The sequence below is a fragment of the Hyperolius riggenbachi genome, chromosome 3 (genome assembly GCF_040937935.1).
Source record: "Hyperolius riggenbachi isolate aHypRig1 chromosome 3, aHypRig1.pri, whole genome shotgun sequence".
Lineage (NCBI taxonomy): Eukaryota > Metazoa > Chordata > Amphibia > Anura > Hyperoliidae > Hyperolius > Hyperolius riggenbachi.
Window position 1 is genome coordinate 367,517,322 of NC_090648.1, and position 21,041 is coordinate 367,538,362.

Sequence of the window (21,041 nt, forward strand, 5' to 3'; positions counted from 1 at the left end):
CCAGGCTGTTATTATAATAACTAACATCTTAACTGTTTTACTGAATGCTCGAATGAACTTTTGTGAATCGATGTTTATTGAGGTATTTACTGCATAAGTCTGTAATTTTACTTTTCCACGCTGTAACAGCCTTAGTGAATTGACCTTCGACTAGGTTTGATAAAATATGCGGTCTTCTGCATTACCGAATGCAGCAATGCTTAGTGAATTGAAGCTACCGTAATGGAGAACAGGAAGTCGGGGGAAATTTCCCTGATGGAGACAGCTGTCACTTGAGGGAATAACAATGCCACACTGTATCCAAAACTGATCTAAAAATTGTTACTGTTATCTCTTATTTTCGAATTAAAATTTAGTAGTTCTAATAAAAAATATATTGTATATTCCCTTTGAATGGTGATGTTGTGACCTGGCTCCCTCAAGCAATAACAGGATGAAAACACAAAGGCATAGATGGGGACAGCAGGATGTGTTCCCTGTATGTGCTACTTTGCTCATGTTTCTGTTGTAGCCCGGATTTATTTTTAACCTGTGAAGTCCAGCAATAGTTGATGGTAAGTGATGTGTACACTTCTATTATACTTCCAGGAAGAGGCTAGAGCTTCATCATTTCTGTGTGGGACTTCCACATTTTGTGAATGAAAAACACAAATGTGGCAATTACGCGACATCCTCTCCTGATGACTGCTACTCCTACAGAGAACATTTTATAGGCTGCTTTAGCATGCTTATCTAGCACTTATGCTACCCTTATGCCTACCCATAACATTTGTTCATGGTTACCATGTAGGTTTAGAACGCCTTGGATTTTTACTACTTTGTGTTCTTTTGGCAAGAATTTTTTTCAATTTCTGTAAAGACAGGAGGTGCATATATCCCATCAGCAGAAGCACATGTAGTACTCAAGATACACATGAAAAACTTTTTTTTTCTTTTTTTGAGAGATAAAGTAGGGGTGAGGTGAATCCTCTGTTTAGTGTGTGTGTGTGTGTGTGTGTGTGTGTGTGTGTGTGTGTGTGTGTGTGTGTGTGTGTGTGTGTGTGTGTGTGCGCGTGTGCAGTTGTTGTTCAGTTCTTTCCCATGTGACACAGAACTCAGACGCAAGACCATGGCATTACAGGAACACAGGAGTGGGGTTTTCTCTAGTAGGCACAAACAGCAGTGTCAAATTGGTAGAGGGTTTACGCGGTTGCATTGTGATAAAAGATCTGTCTGGAACGACTGACATTAACCCTTTCAACTACCAAATCGTCATGTGTAAGGAATCCTTTAAAACCTGGTGGCACAGTGAAAATTGATAGCCTTTTTTTTTTTTTTTTTTTTTTTTTTGTCTGAATCTAGGCCAGAGCCATAACTGGAGCTTGTATGTTCTTCCTGTGTTTGTGTGGGCTTCCTCTGGTTATCACAGTTCCCACCTGCAACCAAAAACATTTACAGGCGTTAATTGGTTACCTCGCTATTTGGCTTTACACAGTAATACAGGCATCTGACTATGGGTCCCTCTGAGGGACAGTTAGTAACAAGACTACATACTTTCTGTAAAGCATTGCCGACGATGTCAGCTCAGTTCTCTGGATGATTGGCCTCTATGGGAGAATGTGTTCTGCTGACCAGTTGGAACTGCAAAACAAATGCAGTGGGAGCCACACATCAAACCATCATGATTTCAATATATAGGGTCCAACAAAACCAGCTTGTTAAGAAAATATGACTTGATACAAACATACTCCTTCACCCACACCTTTGTAAGGTCCTCGACTGGGATGCCCCATGAGATGCAAATAATTGATGCAGGATTAGGCAAATGTATCCAGCTAGAAAATGGACCAGTCGAATTCCACCTTGGCAGGATTTGGTCCATCTTCAAGCTGCATGCATTTTTAATGAACATTATTTCACCCTTAGGCAAGCAATAGAAGTAATCACCAGGAAAGAATGTTGGTAATTGTTCAGATGGCATGTCTGTACATGTGACACCTGTACACCTGACAAAGGCTACCCAGAATAATTATTGGTCAGGTTAATTTTTGGGATGGCTTTACAAAGCGGAACAAATATGTTGTTCAGTTGATCAAGCATGTGGGTGAGTTTGACTGTAGTAAAAGCTTATTCCTCATAAACTATCAAATATGAAATTATCACAAATTATTGTAATGTGTTCAGAATTCCCTGGCTCCACCCATTCAGTATTAAAAAACTCTAGGGATGGTCAGTGAGATACACAGAATAATGTGTTGATGCTGAATTAGACAAATTTTTATGCCTTTTGAAAATGGACTTGAAGTGGGATTCAGTTGGTCCATTTTCAAGCTACAGTAAAGTTCCAGCTATCCGGAACTCAGGCATCTGACAGCCTCAACCAACCCGCCTATACCTGAGGGGAGATTGGGGGTGGAACTTTCCTGTCCTTGTACCGCTGGGGGCTGTGTTCTACACTTCCGGCAAGTCTCATCTGCTTTGCGGGTGGTACGTGTACTGCTCCCGGCGGGTCACCTGATCGCCTTGGGTCACATTCAAGCTATGTGAACCAAACAGAGGGTGTAGCAAAGCAGTTGGAAGGTGCCGAAGTGTAGAAGATGGCATTTGGACATTTTGTAAGTAATTTTTGCTGCACACAACTCTGCATGGGGTGAGGTTAGTGTTTTTAGGGTCGGTTGCTTGACTTCTCAAGACACACACACACACACACACACACACACACACACACACACACACACACACACACACACACACACACACACTCAGGCAATCCCGTCTGTGCCGGGTACCAAGGACCTATATATTATGCATTTAAAAATGTACTTAATTCTGCATCAATAACTATATACCGTATATACTCCTGTATAAGCTGAGGTACCCATTTTCCCCTGAGAAACCAGGAAAAAGTGGTTGACTCGCATATAAGCCACCTCCACAGTAGCCAGATGTACTCCCAATACAAGTCAGCCCACCTCCCCATAGCCAGATGTGCCTCAAGAATGATACAACTGTGTCTCAAGATGCCACTAGATGGCGTCATTGATATGAGACACAGCGATTGCCACACAGGAAGCATCCCCAATCATTGCGCCACTGACATGTTGCTTGCACGCTCCGCTCCACAAGTCAGGGGACTCTGGTAGTTAAGCAGCGCACTCTGCTCACCATGCTGCAGGGGACGGACACAGCAGGGAGCCAGCTGGCAAGAGCAGGATCACTAGTGCATGATCCTTGTGCTCCTCTGCTGGTAACACAACTGGCTTCAGCATCAGTTCTGCTCCATTGACTTGCATGGAAGCAGAGGGGGGTAACTTTTCAGCACAATTTTTGTGCAAAAAAATTAGGCTTATATGCAAGTATATAAAGTGTGTATATAAAAATAGTTGTATTTTGCATGGATGAACTTGTTTCATTGAACATCAAAGAATTTCAGTAGAAATGTGGTGAGCATTCAGTATTTTTTGACATTGTCATCTTGTTTTATCCAGTAATTTGAAATTGTTAAAATGGGCCATATAAATGGTTAAACATGAGGCTAGGTTAAGCTGGGACTTAAAAAGATTTACTTTAAATTGTTACTGGAAAACATGTCATTCTGTGTTATTAGTTGTAATGCTATTTATATAATGTACCGAAGTCCTCTGATGTAACCTGTTTCCATATACATCTACCTTGCTACACAGGTAATGCTAAATCCGTACTGATTACGTTGCGGTTTCTTGTAAACTGCTTCATGTATAGGCTTGTCATCACACCTAATGAATATACATTTGTGCTAAATTAGGAATGTTCACATGGTCTTTAATTTAGTCAGTTACATGCCATGTGCAGAATTTCCTTCTTACTGAACATAAGCTTTAATTAGTGGCTGCACTAAACCAATGTCACTTATTTAGATTGTTTTTTAGTTCCCACAGTTGATTGAACTTTGAATAAAGGCCAATGCTAATGGCTTTCTCTTATGGCTTTTTAGTTTGTGTGTAAAACGCATGCACATAAAACCCACAAAAAGCACTGTAATTTGTGAAAGATTAAAAATCATGTTTGAGAATGCATTTAATATGCTTACAGTCAGAAATTCATGACTATGAATTGTATAATGCTTTAAAAGGACCTTTGAATTTCTGTTCAGTCCAGTTATGGTTTGCAGCCATGATGTTGATAATGGCTGTTGATTTGTGCTATGTATTTGTTCAACTGAAGTTTTTTTTTTTTTTTCTATTATCTTGATTATAATACAGGGCAGCTAATGAAAAGAGGCGTGGCTGCCTGCCATTAGCGTGCGTATACAGATAGGCATATAGGTGGCGCTGTGATACAGCAGCAAATGCAGGGACAGGCTGGTATCTGCCTGTAAACACGTGGTCATGGTGAGCAGCCGGGCCTCCTTTTTTTTTTTTTTTTTTTGTGATTCACCCTATAGAAGGTTTAGGACCTTTTTTTTTTTTTTTTTTTTTTTTTTTTTATTCCAAAATTTTTGGTTCCTTACTACTTATTTCTGCAGTGCCAAAATGCTCTGTGGTGTTGTACACAGTACATGCCACATACAATGCCATGAAAAATGAGGGTGTACACATAGCACACATGTAGATAGTGCATGGAGATGGAAGATAGAAACTCATTATACAGCTTTATTAGAATACACTTGGTGATAGAGAGCAGTACTTGCCATTTCTTCTGCTTGTGCTATTGCTTTGAGCTGCTCCTGCTGGTGTGACTGTTCCACCTTCGTAAGCAGAAGGAAGGCCATGTTGTGTGCCTATTATCAGACACCAAGTCTGGGCTCCTGTGGTGTTAAATACTACTTCACTCCAACAGTTATGCTGGGAATACACGGTTCGTTTTTGCCTTCGTTTAAACCTTCGATTCGTTCGGTAAACGAATCGAGTGTTGAAAACGTATGTGAAAATAGTCATGATCTCATTATAGTTTCGATTAATAGACCCCAAAAACGAACGACTAGTGATCGAACATGTTTGATATTATCTCTCTTTATCCATCTAATCGAGCCATTGGTAGGCTTGATGGCTGTTCAGATCGATTATATATTCGTTTATGCTAGTCCGTCCCTGTAAAAAGGGATTTTCGTTTCGTTTCTTTGCAGCCTTCGATCATTGGAAAAACGAAACCATCAGAATCGAAAAAAAAAACGAAACCGTGGGTGGTGATATTAACCGTATGACCGATTATTTCGGGATCGAAAAGGACAAAAGGCACAATCGAAACGAAGGTTTAAACTAAGGCAAAAACGAACCGTGTATTCCCAGCATAAGGTGATCCGTAACCAAGCACAAAATTATTAGGGTGGAGTTTCAGGTGGCAAGCCTAAAAACCTAAAACATTTGCAAATCAACCTTTCCTGTGAAATTCTAAAAAAAACTAACATTGCCCTTTGCAAGGTGCCTGTCATATAAGGGTTTTCCAGGTCCGGATTAAGTTTTTAATGCTGATTTAAAACCAGTTAAATCTGGTACTGAAGCGCAAGTTCAGAAGTATCATAACAAGTTACATAAATCAGTACAGTATTCTATAGGTCAATATTATAAACCACATAATGCAGAATAAAAATTACGAATTTTTTTTTTTTTTTTTTTTTTTATTTTTTTTTTTGATGAATAAAAGAAGTTTCTGTATTTCTACCATGTGTGCCTTTGCTGTGGAAGAGGAATTCGTAGCAGGGTGGAGGTTTAGGTTTGTTGTAGATGCTAACATTTTTTTGCCCTTAAAATGACCATGTAATCTCATTTTTGTTTATTCCGTCCTTAGGCTAAGAACAAAGAAACCGGTGCCTTGGCAGCAGCCAAAGTCATTGAGACAAAGAATGAGGAGGAGCTGGAGGACTACATGGTTGAAATAGATATTTTGGCTACTTGCAATCACCCTAACATTGTGAAGTTACTGGGCGCATTTTACTATGAAAACAAACTTTGGGTAAGTAGACAAATAAAGCAACTAATATTTTGCAATGTGGTACTGATGTCATATTTTCAAACAATCTTTCTGTTACATTTCTGTTCTTGGTGCTGTCACTATTAAATATTCAGAAACGTATAAAAGAGTCAATATTTATTTTCTAGGTTCTGACTCTCTAGTCCTTGGATAGTTTCATATGTGGTTTTCTCGGTGTGTGCTCTGCTGTAAACCAAATGAGTCTTTCAAATTTACACTCGGTTTCCACTAAAGAGTGCACACAAAAAAGCAATGGTTTACCTATGTGTTTGCTTTTGAACATTTGTGGATCACATTTAGTTAAAGCAAATGAAACACAAACCCACCAAAAAGACTGCATGCTGAGCCTTTGTCCATCACACTGCATTGCACTGTTAGCAGAAAGTACAAGACCAGCATGTCTTTGTGGCTCTCAAAATGGAAGCATCTCAAAAATCACAAGAATCGCATAGTGTGGAATAGGGCCTTGTTTTATACCTTCATAAATATGACAGTACTGTTTTCGTACAACCAGACTTGGAATGCATTTGCATAATAAAAAAGATATTTTCGTCCATGCATTGCCCTGATTTGTTTGCCTAACTTCTGAATGCAGTGAGTCAGTGGAATACACACAGTTTGATGTGTAAGCTCATGGCAAACTGTTCTTTGTTCCTGGTCTCACGTGAAACTGTCAGCTCCTCTGAGTTAGCTTACAACAGTAGGAGTAAAGACCAGCTTCCATTAAAAAATCTCTTGTAATGATTCTAAGTCTCCATGAGCTTACTGAGACCTATGTAACATTTTGATGCAAACCTACAAATCCTGCAGTGATTTTGCTGCCAAACTCCATCAAAAACTTGATTTTATTTTGAGATCGTCACATACTTCCCAACTTTTTGAGATAAGAGGGACACTTAAGCCACACCCCTGTCACACACCTAATCTGGCCTCAGCGCAACCCTAGTCCTGCATAATATAAATATTTACAGGAGATGTCTTCAAAGAGGAATACCAAATTTTATTGAAAAAACATCACAGGTGACCACATAAAAACCCCCTATCCCCCCCATAAAACCATACACAGCTGTGTATACTACAAGTCAGCTGACCTCATACGCTTCCATGCATACTATACCCAACCACACCATAAATGCACAACTTTTTTCAATGGGGTATTAACCCCAGTAGTCTTAGCAAAGCTAATCACAATGTGTTGTCAAATATGATGGATCAGTGTAGGCATGATTCTTCCACTTCTTAGCCTGATGGGCACCACCACAGCCACCTTGGTACCCCTTATCAACAGCTGTCATATAGCTTGTTAACCACATCTCTCTCCTTCATCCAGGACTTCTTACAAGTGTCACCTCTCATTTAAACCTCTCCCACAGCCTATATGTTATGCTTTGAAATTGGAAATTTTCAAACGCATAAACCAGATCTCTCAGAGAATTGCTCCACCCATAATACTCTTCTGTCATTTAGCTTGTTAACATCATTTCTTTCCATCATCCAGGACTTCTCACAAGTTTCACTTCTCCTTTTGAACCTCTCCCAAAGCCTGTATATTATGCTCTAAGCTTGGAAATCTTGGAAGTTCACTGTCTCATCCTCCCCACCCACTACCCTCTAGATCAGGGGTCCCCAAACATTTTGGGTCGAGGGCCGGGTCAACATACTTCAGACTGCTGGGGGGCTGGAGTAAACAGAAAATGATGTAGAAGACTTTACGGGCCAGACAGTGAAGCATACCAGGTGACAACTTTATGTCCAATTGGACAACAGTGTCACCTGATGTGGAATCTGATTGGAAACCAGCTAATTACTGCTTTCTGGCTTCCATGTGGATGGGTGGTGCCAGCACTGCTATTCTATATGCAGCCACCAATATTTAAAGATGTAGCTGACCGCATCTATAAGGAATACAATTTGTGGGGGGGCGGTAAAAAGCCTCATGGGGCCACAGGCTCTAGATTGTAAGCTCACAAAGCCAGGGACCTCCCCTAGCTCACTTTTTTTTATTTTTATTTTTTTTTTTTTTTTTATTGCATAATTCAATAGCAATAACAGAGTTTAAAAAAAAGATGGTGAAGAATTAGTATGGAACATTTCTAAAAATGATTCTCGCTTAGCCTACAGCAGATTTGACATTATATAAACTGGACCAATTCGGATTGCTTCAAACTAAAAATACCCCACCATTGATAGTTTCATCAGAACCTTGACATTTTTTGTCAACAATTCCGTGATCTAAAAGAATGGGCCCTTAAGCCTATCAAGTGTTAGATCTGATAAATCTGTCATCAATGCTGCCAAAAATGGGTAGGGCAATTGCTCTGGTCCATGCACTATACCAAGGAGGCATTTTGACGTTGTGGATTATTTCCCAGAGATTGTCTAAAGCATATATAATGTCAGATTAATACACTTATTCATATTGGGTGCCACAGTCGAACACGTGGATTGCAGCGCAGGAGATTTGGGCGCAGCCACCACCATAGACAATAATAGGAATAAAGGCTATAGCAGCGCACAGAGAGTAACTTCAGCGTTGTCAGAAGACGGAGCTGAGGTTACTTTTAAAACACTGTAATTTGTCCACCAGCAACAGATGGCAGCCTAATTAAATCATTCCCCACCATCCATGTGGACCTCGAGGGGGAATAGTAATTAACTCTGCCGGGACTTGTGCAGGAGCATGGTAAGCCGTATATCCGCTGTATCCTTCGCCCAAGTCTCCCGGCGGCAATTTCACTCATACACTTGGTCACAGCTCTGCCTGTTTATATGAAAGATATCAGTGACTTATTTTGGTGTGTTTGGAGTTTGTGTTTTGTTTTTTGACAAATTTGTTGGACAGCAGTGGGTTGTTGAGTTGTGCCATCTTTCTCCAATTGTTTATGAAACCTGGTGAATTTGTGAGTTTGTTTCGGACTGTGTTTTCTCGATTTCATTCTTGAAAATATTTTACTGTACAGTACAGCAAAATCTGTTATCTAGCACCTACAGGGATTGGTGGATGGGTGAGGCACCCCACTCCCACACAAAGCAGTGGGAACGCATCCTTAGTATATGACCCTCTAGGTCTACAGCACCTGTAGGGTCCTCTGGCTGCCCCCTGCCTTAACAGGTCGCCTCCATGCTCAGCTTCTTAATGTCAGGCTTCCTTAAACCATATCACTTGAAATAAAAGCATACCAGGACCACTATAGCCTAAAGCTGTTTAAAACATTTATTTCTAAAAAGAATGCGCACTTACAAACATGAAGTTTTCATGTTCGTGCAGAGTTTAGCCAGGCTCTACCCCATGCATAGGCCAGCCGGTGGGCTTGGTTGTGCTGTCATCTCTCAGTCCGTTCCGCTCGTGCTCACGCTTCCAGCTTCCGCATCCCCATCACTCAACTAGTTTTGTAGCTTAGCAACTCATTAGCAGTATACACTGGACACGGTTCCCTGTAATTTACAGTATCCTGGCATCACCCCTTCGATCACGTGGGCCTCCCTCCCTCCTAATCCCTTCCTTGTTTTGTTGCATGGGGAGCAGCATCTCACGTGGACCACATCTTGATTCTTGCGTTTTCGGAATGGTGTTTCACCGAAGTGTCATTGATTTGTGCCTGCCAGGAAACCTGTGATGAAGAGCGACTGGGTTGTGTGGACCCTTTTTGTGGACATTTTTGGTCTTTAAAGGATTTCTTTGAAACTTTGTGCGCTGGCCTAGGCGGTTTTATGTGAGTTTGAGAATTAAAGGAGTGCACCACCAATTTGTTCACTCTATACAGATATCAGCACAGTATATTTTAATTGATCTTGCCGTATTATTGATGAAATGCAGTAAGTTAAAAAAGGATAAAGATAAACATCACATAATAACCCAGCTTTATTATTGGATAACATACTTTAAAAATAGCTTTGTGCATCCTGCAATGCTGGGGATTTAAGGGGGGTGGGTTGCTTGAGAATTCTGGATAACTAAACTTGGATGAACATTCATACTTTCCAGTATATACCAATTACTTCATAGTTTTTAAAGGTGGTAGATCCAGTTTTGGATGTTTGGTGTGGTGGTGGTGTCGTACCAAAGCGGAAACAGTGGTAGCTGACTGCAGGAGCAAGATTGTGCATTTGATGGAAAACTGGAACTGAGCTTGTGATTTACATAAGAGGAGTTTTCTTCATGGGAACATTAGTGCGCAGCTGTTTTTAGATTGTGAAAGTGTCCAGTTTTGGATGTGTCCATCCTTATCACATCTGGACAGCTTAAAACATGTACTACATTAACAATAATAATTTTTGTGTCCTGAGTTATACATTCTCAAAGGCTAGGGAAAAGAGGTGTTTTTTGTTTTTATTTATTTATTTTTTTTGTATGTTGAAAGCTGTCAAGAGAAGGAGCCTCTCGCACTGACTGTGGAAGTGAGTTCAATACAGTAGGGGCTGCATAGGAAAAGGCCCCAGCACCAAATGTTAAGTGTATCCTGGGAATAACCAGCTACATCTTGTTGGCAGAGCGGAGGGTGCGTGGAGGGGCATAAAGTTCCAATAGATCCGCTATGTATTTGGGTCCCATGTGGTTTAGAGCCTTGAATGTCAGCAGGCAGATCTTAAAATGGATTTTCCATTTTTGCTGGCAACCAGTGAAGAACTTGCAGTACTGGGGAGATGTGTGAGCTGCAGGGGGCATTGGCTAGGAGTGTGGCTGCAGCATTCTGTACTAGTTGTAAGGGGCGCAGAACCTTATCTGTAGATCCAATGAACAGGGTATTGCAGTAGTCCAGGCGGGAGGATACAAATGCATGAACCAGGACAGGTAGGTCTTCAGCTGGGATAAAGTGCTTGATTCTCGTTATATTTCTCAGATGGGAGAAGGAAGACTTGACAGCTGATACGTGCTTTCTTAGTGTTAGCTTTCCATCCATGATCACCCCAAGCTTTCTCACAGTCTTTATACTGTACAGTATCTTCTCCAATTGCTGGTTTGAAGTGGGGAGAGTTTGTGGCCCGCCTACCTCCAACACCTCTGTTTTGTCGGAGTTCAGCCTCAACTAGCTGGTGTTCGTCCAATTTTGTAATTCCACTAGACAGGCATTGATAGATACTGATGGGTCTTGAGTGCCACGCTTGAAGGACAGATACAGTTGTGTGTCGTCTACATAACAGTGGTATCCTAGGCCATAGTTTTGGACTATTTTGCGCACTGGGAGCATGTAGACTGAAAAGAGAAATGAAGATGGCACAGAACCCTGTGGAACTCCATAGGCAAGTGGCACTGGATTAGAGTAGTTTGAGCCAAGACATACTTGCTGTGTCCTGCCAGATAGGAAGGGCTAAAACCAGCTAAGAACAGTACCCCTTAGGCCACAGTAATTTAATCTCTGGATTAATATTTCATCATCCACAGTATCAAAACCTGCGGAAAAGTCAAGAATCATCAGAATTGAGCACACGCCTTTGTCTTTTGCTGTAAGTAGATCATTCATTACTCGGACTAGTGCTGTTTCAGTGCTGCGCCTTTTCCTAAATCCTGACTGAAAGATATCAAAAAATGTTATCGGTAAGCCTAGCTTCTAGCTAGTTGGCAACTGCTTTCTCGATAACTTTTTGATAGGAATGGTACGTTCGCCACCAGTCTGTAGTTGGTCACAGAGTCCGGATCCAGTGATTGTTTCTTCAAGAGGGGTTTTATGATTGCTTTCTTTACTTCTTCCAAGAACAGTCCACTTTGCAAGGAGCACTGAGTTATTTTGTGAAGTGCTGGTCTGATCAGCTCTAGGCACTGCAATAAAGAGAACCCGAGGCCGGGGTTCTTACATTGCAATCCCCATACAGAGGCTGGGTCTGCCTATAGAACCCAGCCTCTGTTGCTATGTAGCTTCTTCCAAAGCCCCCCTGTGCACTGTGAGACCCCATTAATCACAGCCGCGCTGTTGACACGCAGCGTGTCGCAGCGCGCTGTTTATCTCACTAATGCCAGTCTCGCTGCTCCCCCACCTCCTGAATTGCTCCGGTCCCCGCCCACATCCCTTCCCTCGCTGCTGATTGGAGGGAAAGGACGCGGGCGGCAACCGGGGCGATTCAGGAGGCGGGGGAGAGCGGAGACTGACATTAGTGAGGTAAACACAGCCGCATAGCGCGGCTGTGTTTTATGAGGTCTCGCAGCGTGCAGGGGGGGCTTTGGGGGAAGCTAAATGGCAACAGAGGCTGGGCTCTAAAGGCAGACCCAGCCTCTGTATGGGGATTGCGATGTAAGAACCCCGCCTCAGGTTCTCTTTAAGGATCCAGTTGGGCCAGGATCCAGGTCGCAGGTAGTGGGGCGGAGACTTTGAATGAGAATGCCAAAATATTCTGCACTCAGTGTCAAAGACTTGCCATGTTCGTACGGAACTAGGCAGATGCAAAGTCCAGTGGTTCATTGATCTTGTAGGTGTAATGCTGGTACGGATGGTGGACTCCTTGTTAGTGAAAAGGTAAAAGGGAGACACCGAGAGCCCAATATAGTGTAGTATATACAGGATAACGTGTAAATGATAAACAGTGAGATATATGTACTCGCGAACAAGGGCTACCACTCAGGCAACCACTGTAAATGCAGGTGAGGAGATTAGACCTGTCCTCACTCAGGATTAAGATGTCGCTCTCTTTAGATCGGAAAGGTATGGGTAGGTCACCCCTTCACCAGGGGTGGACACAGTGTATTTGCTAGAGAACAGAGGTGCTAACAGGATAAGTGATAAAAACTTTAAAATTGCTAGGGAGGCAGTGGTTGACTTACCTCTGGAAAGCAGACACTGTCTGAATCAAACAATTGAATTAAGCGTACCCTAAATGCAACGCGTTTCGCAGGCACAGCCCGCTTCATCAGGCAATAGAATGGGGGACAAAAAAACCCTAGACAAAGACAGAAAACGTTGCTATAACCAGTGGCCGCGCCACACTGGGGCTTACCCAGGCTTCAGCCCCAGCTGTGATGTTGTCAGCCCCTCTTAAAGCCCCCCCAGCGGCCACCTCGAGTCCTGAGTTAGGATTTAGGAAGGAGGAGGGATGGCCCGGCAGACAAAACCCCGGGTAAACAGACGCAGGCAGGCGTGGACTGCTCTGAGACAAGAGGGTGGATATTTCCCCCCGGGCCGCTGCCTCCTCTAACAAGGGACGCAGCTTGTTGGTGCACCGCCGCGACTACGGGATTTTAGCCCCGCCCCCAGTTCTTCTGGTCTGCCTGCTTACAATAGGGCTTCTCTATTTGCTGGCTGCCGTGTTAAACTCTGCCTCCATCCTTAGATACGCCCCCTCGCTATGAAAGCAACTGTTGCAGCAGTTTTGAGTAAGGGGATCTGGCTGCACCTGATTGACATTCTTCCAAGCAGGGCGAGGATGCCAGAGACACAAAGAGAATGGAGAAGGGAAAGTCGTCAGCAGGCTGCCAGGACCAGGTTATTGCTCGGGAAGGGAACAATACACATGGACAATGTGGCTGCACTATGGGTGAGGGCCACATTCTTCAAAAGCACCACAAGTGTGCTCAAACATAATTCTAATGCCATAACATCATGTTTTGTAATAGCAGTTAAAGGAAACCTGAAATTGATTTATAAAGAAAGAGTTTCGCTTACCTGGGGCTTCTGTCTGCCCTCTGCAGCCTTCCCGTGCCCTGCGCCGTCACAGAACAATGCTCCGGACCCTCACCACAACAGTTTCTATTTCGATGGCTTGCAAGTCTGTTAACTGTGCCTGTGCGGCCCTGGCTGTGTGAATCCTTGTTCGTGCTCCCATCACCAGGTGCGTCCTCCGCAGGCGCAGTACAAGACGCTTGCGCAGCAACAAAGCTGTGCATGGCCTAGGATGTGTGCGGGGCCGCGAAGGTGCATTGGACATCGCCTTGTAAGCCAGCAATAAAGAAATGTAGCCGTGGCGGGGGACCGGAGGGTCACTCCGTGATGGTACAGGGCAGCTGCAGGGGGCTGACAGAAGCCCCAGGTATGTGAAACTTTTTTTTTTTTTTTTTTTTAAATCAACTTAAGGTTTCCTTTAAAGACTAAGGCTCTGTTCCCACTAGAGTAGAGAACGATCTCAGGAGCATGAGTGGCGTGTGCGCACACCCTTACATGCACAGGGTCAGCGGCCACTACAGACAGGTTTACAGAAAAATAGGGAGACAGCGGAACTGCAGCGCGGGACACAGAGACTTGTGGGAACCTGTGAGGGAAAAAAATACCCAATTGGGGAATTACCTGGGTAATAGGGAAGCCTGTAGAGAATCCAGATCCTTCCTCCTAACCATTCACAGGAAGACTGTGGAGAATCCAGAGACTTCTCCCTAACCAATCCAGCGCAGGGACTTGTCGACAGAACTTGGCTGCACACTGGCTTGGAGCCAAACGGCTTTTTGTTGGCTCCATGCTACTGAGCAGGCATAAGCCATCCTGCGTAGTGCAGCCATGGTCATGCTAGTAAGGGAGCACGGCTAGGAGGTTTGCGGTGCTAGAATGGAGAGGCATACTAAAGCATTGTCGTCCCCACTCAACCTTTCTGCTTTCTGATGCTTCTTGTGCCGTACACCTTTGAAACATGATCGAAAAATTTGTGTGGTCCTCTAGGTTGTGTTCTTCCCCCAGTCCAAACGGTTCCCGACCACCAGAGCCGCAAGGAAACTCCTGTGGCAGTTTAAATTTGTGTGTCGCGATGACATTCGTCACGCACGCACTGTGCGCGCTGCTCAGTCTCGCCATGGCCCTCCCAGCTTCAGAGGCTTGGCTCTTTCACTCCGGCGCCCATTGCTCGCACCGGCACTCGCACTACTTAGTTTCCACTGCACTGCAGAGTCAGTGCAGCCAGACTGTCAGACACACAACCGAGGATGAGGAGGAGAACAATAAGCAGGAGCGGCTGGAAGTGCGTACCATGTGGTCATGGGCTGGGTTGACAGATTTTTACATTTGGTTGATCTACAGTAAGTAAAAAAACAAAAAAACAAAAAACCATTTATTCCCTAACCAGAAAGGAGAGTCAGTTTCACATCATATACTCAGATAAATACTCCTAGTCTCCTATACATTGCATTGCCTTTATGCTGCAGAGCTCCACACTAGTGTACAGCAACTGGGTGTGCCCATGATTCAACTTGAATCATGACACTGACATCAGCTGACCCACCAGGGCACACCCGGCCGGCTGTACACTAGTGTGGAGCTCCGCAGCAGAGGCAATGTATATGAGTTTTTTTTTTTTTTACTTAGATCACATGGACCGCTGCTGCCAGATTAAGTGTATGTTTGGGGAACCACTGCTGCCAGATTATGTCTATTTTGGGGGAACCCCTGCCATATTATCTGTATTTTGAAGTGGAAGGATACAGAGGCGCCAGTAGGATAAAACAAGATAAAAGGTTTAAAACGGTTTAGGTGGCGGTGGTGGACCGTCCACACACAAACAGACAAAAATCGCTGTTGATTGTAGAAAAAAAAAAATCACAATTTATTCACATACTCCTACATAAAAGTGCAACGCGTTTCACGGGCAAACATCCCGCTTCATCAGGCAATAAACGAACGGAGTATCTCACAGCTCTGAGTATATTGATAGCTTGGCACCTCTGCACATCTGTTGGAGACATTGTGCGGATCTTCCTCCATTCCTTTAGGGTGAATACATCACGCTTTACCTTTTCATATAGGCTGAGTGTACTTAGCAATAGGGTCTTGTATGTATTTTCGCCGCTGCTGCTGACATGCCCTTTATGCCAACTGCAGAGATCACATGAGGTAACTATAGCTACTAGAGTAGCCTTTTTACAATGTCATATTTATTGAATTAGCTGATATGAGTCTCCCCCTCTGCATGTATTATACATCCCATGCACTGCAATTTATTTATTTTTGAAATTTTTTTTTTGCTAATTTATTGCAATTTTTCGCATAAGTGTTACATGCAATTTTTTTGTTAGTGAAGAAGGCAGAGAATTCTTCACACCTTTCCCTGGAGAATGTGGTTGGGGGTTTTAGGCAAGAAGGATTGCAGAGTGATTCCACTGTGTGAAAGAGTTGAGCAGCTCTGTTCTTGGCTGTGGATATTTTATGCGAGATGAAGTCTGTTTTTGTTTTGTTTTTTTCCCTTGGTTATTGCTTCTTTGTAATGTTTGAGGTGCTGGGCTAGACTAGATTTGTGCTCCTCAGACCCTGATTTACGCCACTGTCTTTCTAGTCTGCACCCTTTCTTTTTTTAGATCTTTTGTATCAAACCTATTAGCTTTCTGTTTTTTGGTTGCTGATTTGATGCGCCATGGAGCGATATTGTCAAAGGTTTCATAAATCATGTTGTACTGGGTTACTAGGGTGTCGGGGTCCACTGGGCTATGAAGCAGTACTACTACTAGTACTAAACATTGCAGAAAAGTTGATACACAGACACTCTAACAAAATAAGATGTACTTAAATCTGTTTAAAAATTGAGGTAGTGTTGAGCTTGCCTCAAGGTATATGACACTGATGGTCAATTTTTTTCAAAACCACTTTGTCATAAAACACTTCAAATTGCAATGCATTTCACAGGAATCTGAGCTTCTTCAGGCAAATAAAGTGTGAGTTTCTGTGGCATAGGAGAACGAGGCTTTTCGCCACAGAGCTTTATTCCAGTGTTGTATACCTGGAAGGAAGTCCACCACTGCCTTCATTTTTATTTGGATTTTGGTGTATCTTATTTTGTTGGTGCTTCTATTTACTGACGTTTCTGAATGATATTGTCCACCCTTTGTGGAGGGGTGTTTTCTGGTCTTCCTAATCTTGCAGAGAGTGACAACTTAAATGCAAGTGGGTTTGGGTTTGTTCTCCCCACCTACAGTGGTTGCCTTTGTGGTTATACTACACTAGATTTATTTTAATATTATGTATTTTATATATTATGCAGTGCTGTACAGAGTATATTGTCTTGTCACTAACTGTCCCTCAGAGGAGCTCACAATCTAGTCCCTACCATAGTCAATGTCTCTGTACAGTATGTATAGTGTAGTGCATGTATCATAGTCTAGGACCAATTTAGGGAAAAGCCAATTAACTTATCTATGTTTTTGGGATGTCGGAGGGAACCGGAGTGCCCAGAGGAAACCCACACAGACATGTGGAGAACATATAAACTCCTAGCAGATGTTGACCTGGCTGGGATTTGAACTGGGGACCCAGTCCTGCAAGGCGAGAGCGCTAAACACTACGCCACTGTGCTGCCTAGGATGCCCACCGGACTCCAGGTTCTATCTCCCCATTATTCAAACATCCTACTAACCGTTGGATGCTTTATTTCAAGAGGCCTTTTGAATCCGTGTAGCTTATTTGTCAGTCAATATGGTCTAATGTGTAAATGCCTGTGGTAAGGAAGACAAGATGTGCCCCTTGTAATACAGGTGTGGAGATGAATTCAGTGTAAAACTGAAATTGATGCATTTCTCTGACAACTCTTGGCAATGCGGTATACAGTGGTTTCAGATGTAGCCTACACACCCTTAAGTGTATGTGTAATACAAAACTTGGATGTCATGGGAACTAGCACTTTTATTTCAATTCAGGCTTGTTCTGAACCCTAGAAGCCTATCTTCCACAATTCCCTGTCAATGTTCAGGAGGAATTGGAATGCATATGCTTGCACTATGTACTGTGAATGTGCCTAGCAGATCTGTGTGACAAGCTTTTGTAAACTCTCTTCTAAAATTACACTGATAATCTCATCTGTCTCTAAATACCACACACGGCTACATTTTTTTCTTCTAATTTGAATTGTATGTAATATACAAAACCCATATTTAAAGTTTTCAAGAAAAAATATTCTGTGAAGCTGTGCGGTCATAAGTAAAATGTTATTAGTCTGTGCCACCAACTAGATCTCTCATGGATTTTTAGATAGATAGATAGATATCAGTGCACCGGCTTCCGTGAAGAGGAGGAAGGGGGGGGGGCAGCAATGGAGTAAGTATTTACGCTCCACTGCGCCAGTCTGCTATTCACATAGAGAAGTAGGGAAGGTGGAAGTTTAATGAATTTCATTGTTCAGAGGCACCATTTACTACTATAGCACAGATGTACTGCTAATGCAACCTAGTCTGGGATCCTATTTGCAATTCCAACCTCTGCATCCCATGTTGCTTGGTCATAGCATGGCCAGTGGCTTCTATTGTTGTGAATCCGTTGAAAAAAACAACTATTCTAACTCTCTTCATTGTGTTGCTATTTCAAGTACCTCTTCTGAATCCTTCTGCTTGTAATCATCTTGTGAGGGAATCTCCTGCAGGTGAAAAACAAGAGTACATTCTAATGACTTCCTGCTTGTATGATGCAAGTTTTGTTTCGGTCTCTTTACTTTGCCAGTTTATGACTTAATGTATCCCTCATCAGTTTTTTTTTGTTTTTTGTAAATTTGTTGGCTTTAGTGGAATCTTTGAAATAATGTACACGAGGGCAGTGCTGACTGGTCTTTCTGCTTGACCTATCTTAAAACTTAGAGCAATACCGAGTTCACTGCTTTGCATTGTATGCTTTAACAAGCTCCCTCCTGGGAAAGCTTTCTGTTACGTTAGACCAATGTAAAAGTAGCCATATATCCCACTGAACCTAGTTTTGTTTTTTTTTATCTACTGAATGATCATCTGTTCAGAATATTTCCTAATCAGTACAGCTCAATCCCTTTTTAAAGAGGAGCTGTTAGGTATAAGGTCTCAGAGAAAATAAACACATATACCAGTAGCTAAAGATTGGCTGTACTTACATTACATATGCATTTCACTGTCCACGTTTGGATTTCACAGAATTTGTATATAGTATATGCAGAGATAGATGCTCCTGACAGCTCATGGCAGGCTCCATGTTTTTCTGTCAAATGTGTCGTCATGTCCTGCCTGCTTCCTGATCACAGATAAGCTCCTACTTGAACAACACAGTGTGCAGTGAATATTAATGAGCCATGTGGCTAGGAACAATAGCTGACTCCTGCAGAGTACTCTGCCCCGAGATTTATCAGTGCTACACGCTGGACTGATTACAAGCTTCTGTAACGTCTCATTAGCAGCCGAGGGGAGGGCCCCAGAATGCTTTGCAGTTTAGTATGCGGCTTGCGTCCTTATGGGTCTATAACAGACTTGCTGATAAGCACACATCAAAGGTAACTGAGATTTTTATCTTCACTAATGGCTTTTGGGCTTCCTTCTAAACTGTTTAACACAGGAGAATAGAGGTTTAAATTAGCTTCTGCAGCCTGACAGTTACTCTTTAAGTAATGTAGGAAAAAATGTAACGCTGTAAACCTCCCATTTTTTTTGTTTGTTTTTTTGTCATATTTTGCTACCTTACAAAATTAAATGAATTACAGACTACCCAGCAAGCTCATGGTGAACTAGAACTCCCAGGAGTGTGTAAGGGACTACAATAGGCCAAAAAGCCCTCTTACTAAAATGCTATGGAAAACAAGTTTGTTTTATTAAAACAGAAAGTATTGCAATAATTCAGGTTGGAGTGAGCTCTGAGATTTCTCCCTGAGCATCACTGCTGATATGTGCAAAACACACATTGTTGTCCCTGTAAGCTAAACACACCTCACATGTCAGCTTGTTAAATATACAAAATATAATAAAATAAATAAATTGACCGTGTTTTGGTCCATTGTAGCCCCTTACACACTGCTAGGAGTTTTGGTTCACCATGAGCATGCTAGGTACCGTAGTCCGTAACTCAGGGTGTTTCATGTCCTACCCCATAGAGCCACATTAATCCATGCCATGCACTGATGAAGACCAACCAGTCTGAAACGGTTTGTATGCATGTTGGATTAGTGTGGCTCTGTATATTTAACAAGCTGACATATCGCATTCCAGCGGATCTGGAGGTAAAGCTTACAGGGACAACAATGGATAATTTCAGCAGTGATGCACTGGGAGACATCTCAGAGCTCACTCCAACCTGAATTATTGCAAATACTTTGTTTTAAAAAAGCAATCTTTTGTTTTCCATTACAAAATAAATGAAATGCTGTACCTGAGTTAGTTTTAGTAGATGTGATCATTTGATACTTTGGTTCTGGGGGAGGTTACCATTGTGGGTAATATGTCAGTTCAGACATCAGTGTGCAGTCAATCCTTCAGCTTTTCAGCAGGTATGCTGTCCCTAACATTGCTTGCTGGAGTCGTGTGACCTTGTTCTTACAGACCCACGAAGCAGCAGCCAGAGTGGTCGCATGACAAGAACACTGAATCCTACAAGTTTGTCTGCACATTTTTGATTTTGTGCAATGGCAGGTCAAAGGGTAGGCAATGATGAACAGAATGGTAAATATGCTATGCTCCACTGACCCAGGAACTATTCTCTGTGGAAACCAGAACTGCGGTGATCCAGCAATTACCTACTGTGGGACAGGCCAGATCTAGGGATGATAGGTGTGCTTGTAACCAAGAGTCCTTGTTTAAAGTGGAAAGCCGGGGTTTTAGTTCACAGAAGAATGCATTCTTATGCTTAGTCACCTATACTGCGCAGAAGTACCCAGGTAAACATAGGTGTCCTAACTCTGGCCCTGTAACATGCATAGTGCAAACATGCAAACACATTCATTGCATCAAACCTATCAATGGATTAGGAGCACACATCCTGACGTCCTCTCCTGGGACTGACAGTGCATCTTACCAATCGCACAAGGGAGCTAACGTTATGTGTCCATGTGTACCATGCACATACACCAGCATAAGCTGTGTGCATGCTGACAAACACATACAGGGGAAGGAGGGAGTGCACTAAATTAGACCCTAGCCACAGGGATCAGTAACAAGAAAAAAATACATAAATCCATGTTACAGGGCCAGAGTTAGGACACCTATGTTTACCTGGGTACTTCTGCGCAGTATAGGTGACTAAGCATAAGAATGCATTCTTCTGTGAACTCAAACCCCGGCTTTTAACTTGGCTGTAGGGATAAGTTGTGCCTGGATGAGTGAATCTGTGAATGCATTTGTTTGAACATTTGCATGCAAGAGTGCGAAGGGTTAATAGATTTTTGCTGTTTTCTAGCCACACCCCCTTCAGCACCTGCCTTTCCTTAATAATTTATTTAATGTCCTAACTAGAGGCGATGTGCCTGGATATATGTATTTTTTTCTTGTTACTGACCCC

General features: G+C 42.7%; 1 protein-coding gene across 3 annotated transcripts in view; it reads left to right on the forward strand.

Moving 5' to 3' along the window:
• STK10 (serine/threonine kinase 10) overlaps window positions 1-21,041 on the forward strand; it is a 212,631-nt gene that overhangs the window by 34,101 nt on the left and 157,489 nt on the right. For 2 of the 3 annotated variants that reach the window (XM_068277145.1, XM_068277148.1), the window contains exon 2: window positions 5,746-5,910. In XM_068277145.1, coding sequence (XP_068133246.1) covers window positions 5,746-5,910 — 165 coding nt within the window. Of the gene's footprint in view, window positions 1-16; window positions 83-5,745; window positions 5,911-21,041 lie in introns of those variants that run through there. The other variant, XM_068277146.1, reaches the window with a different exon arrangement.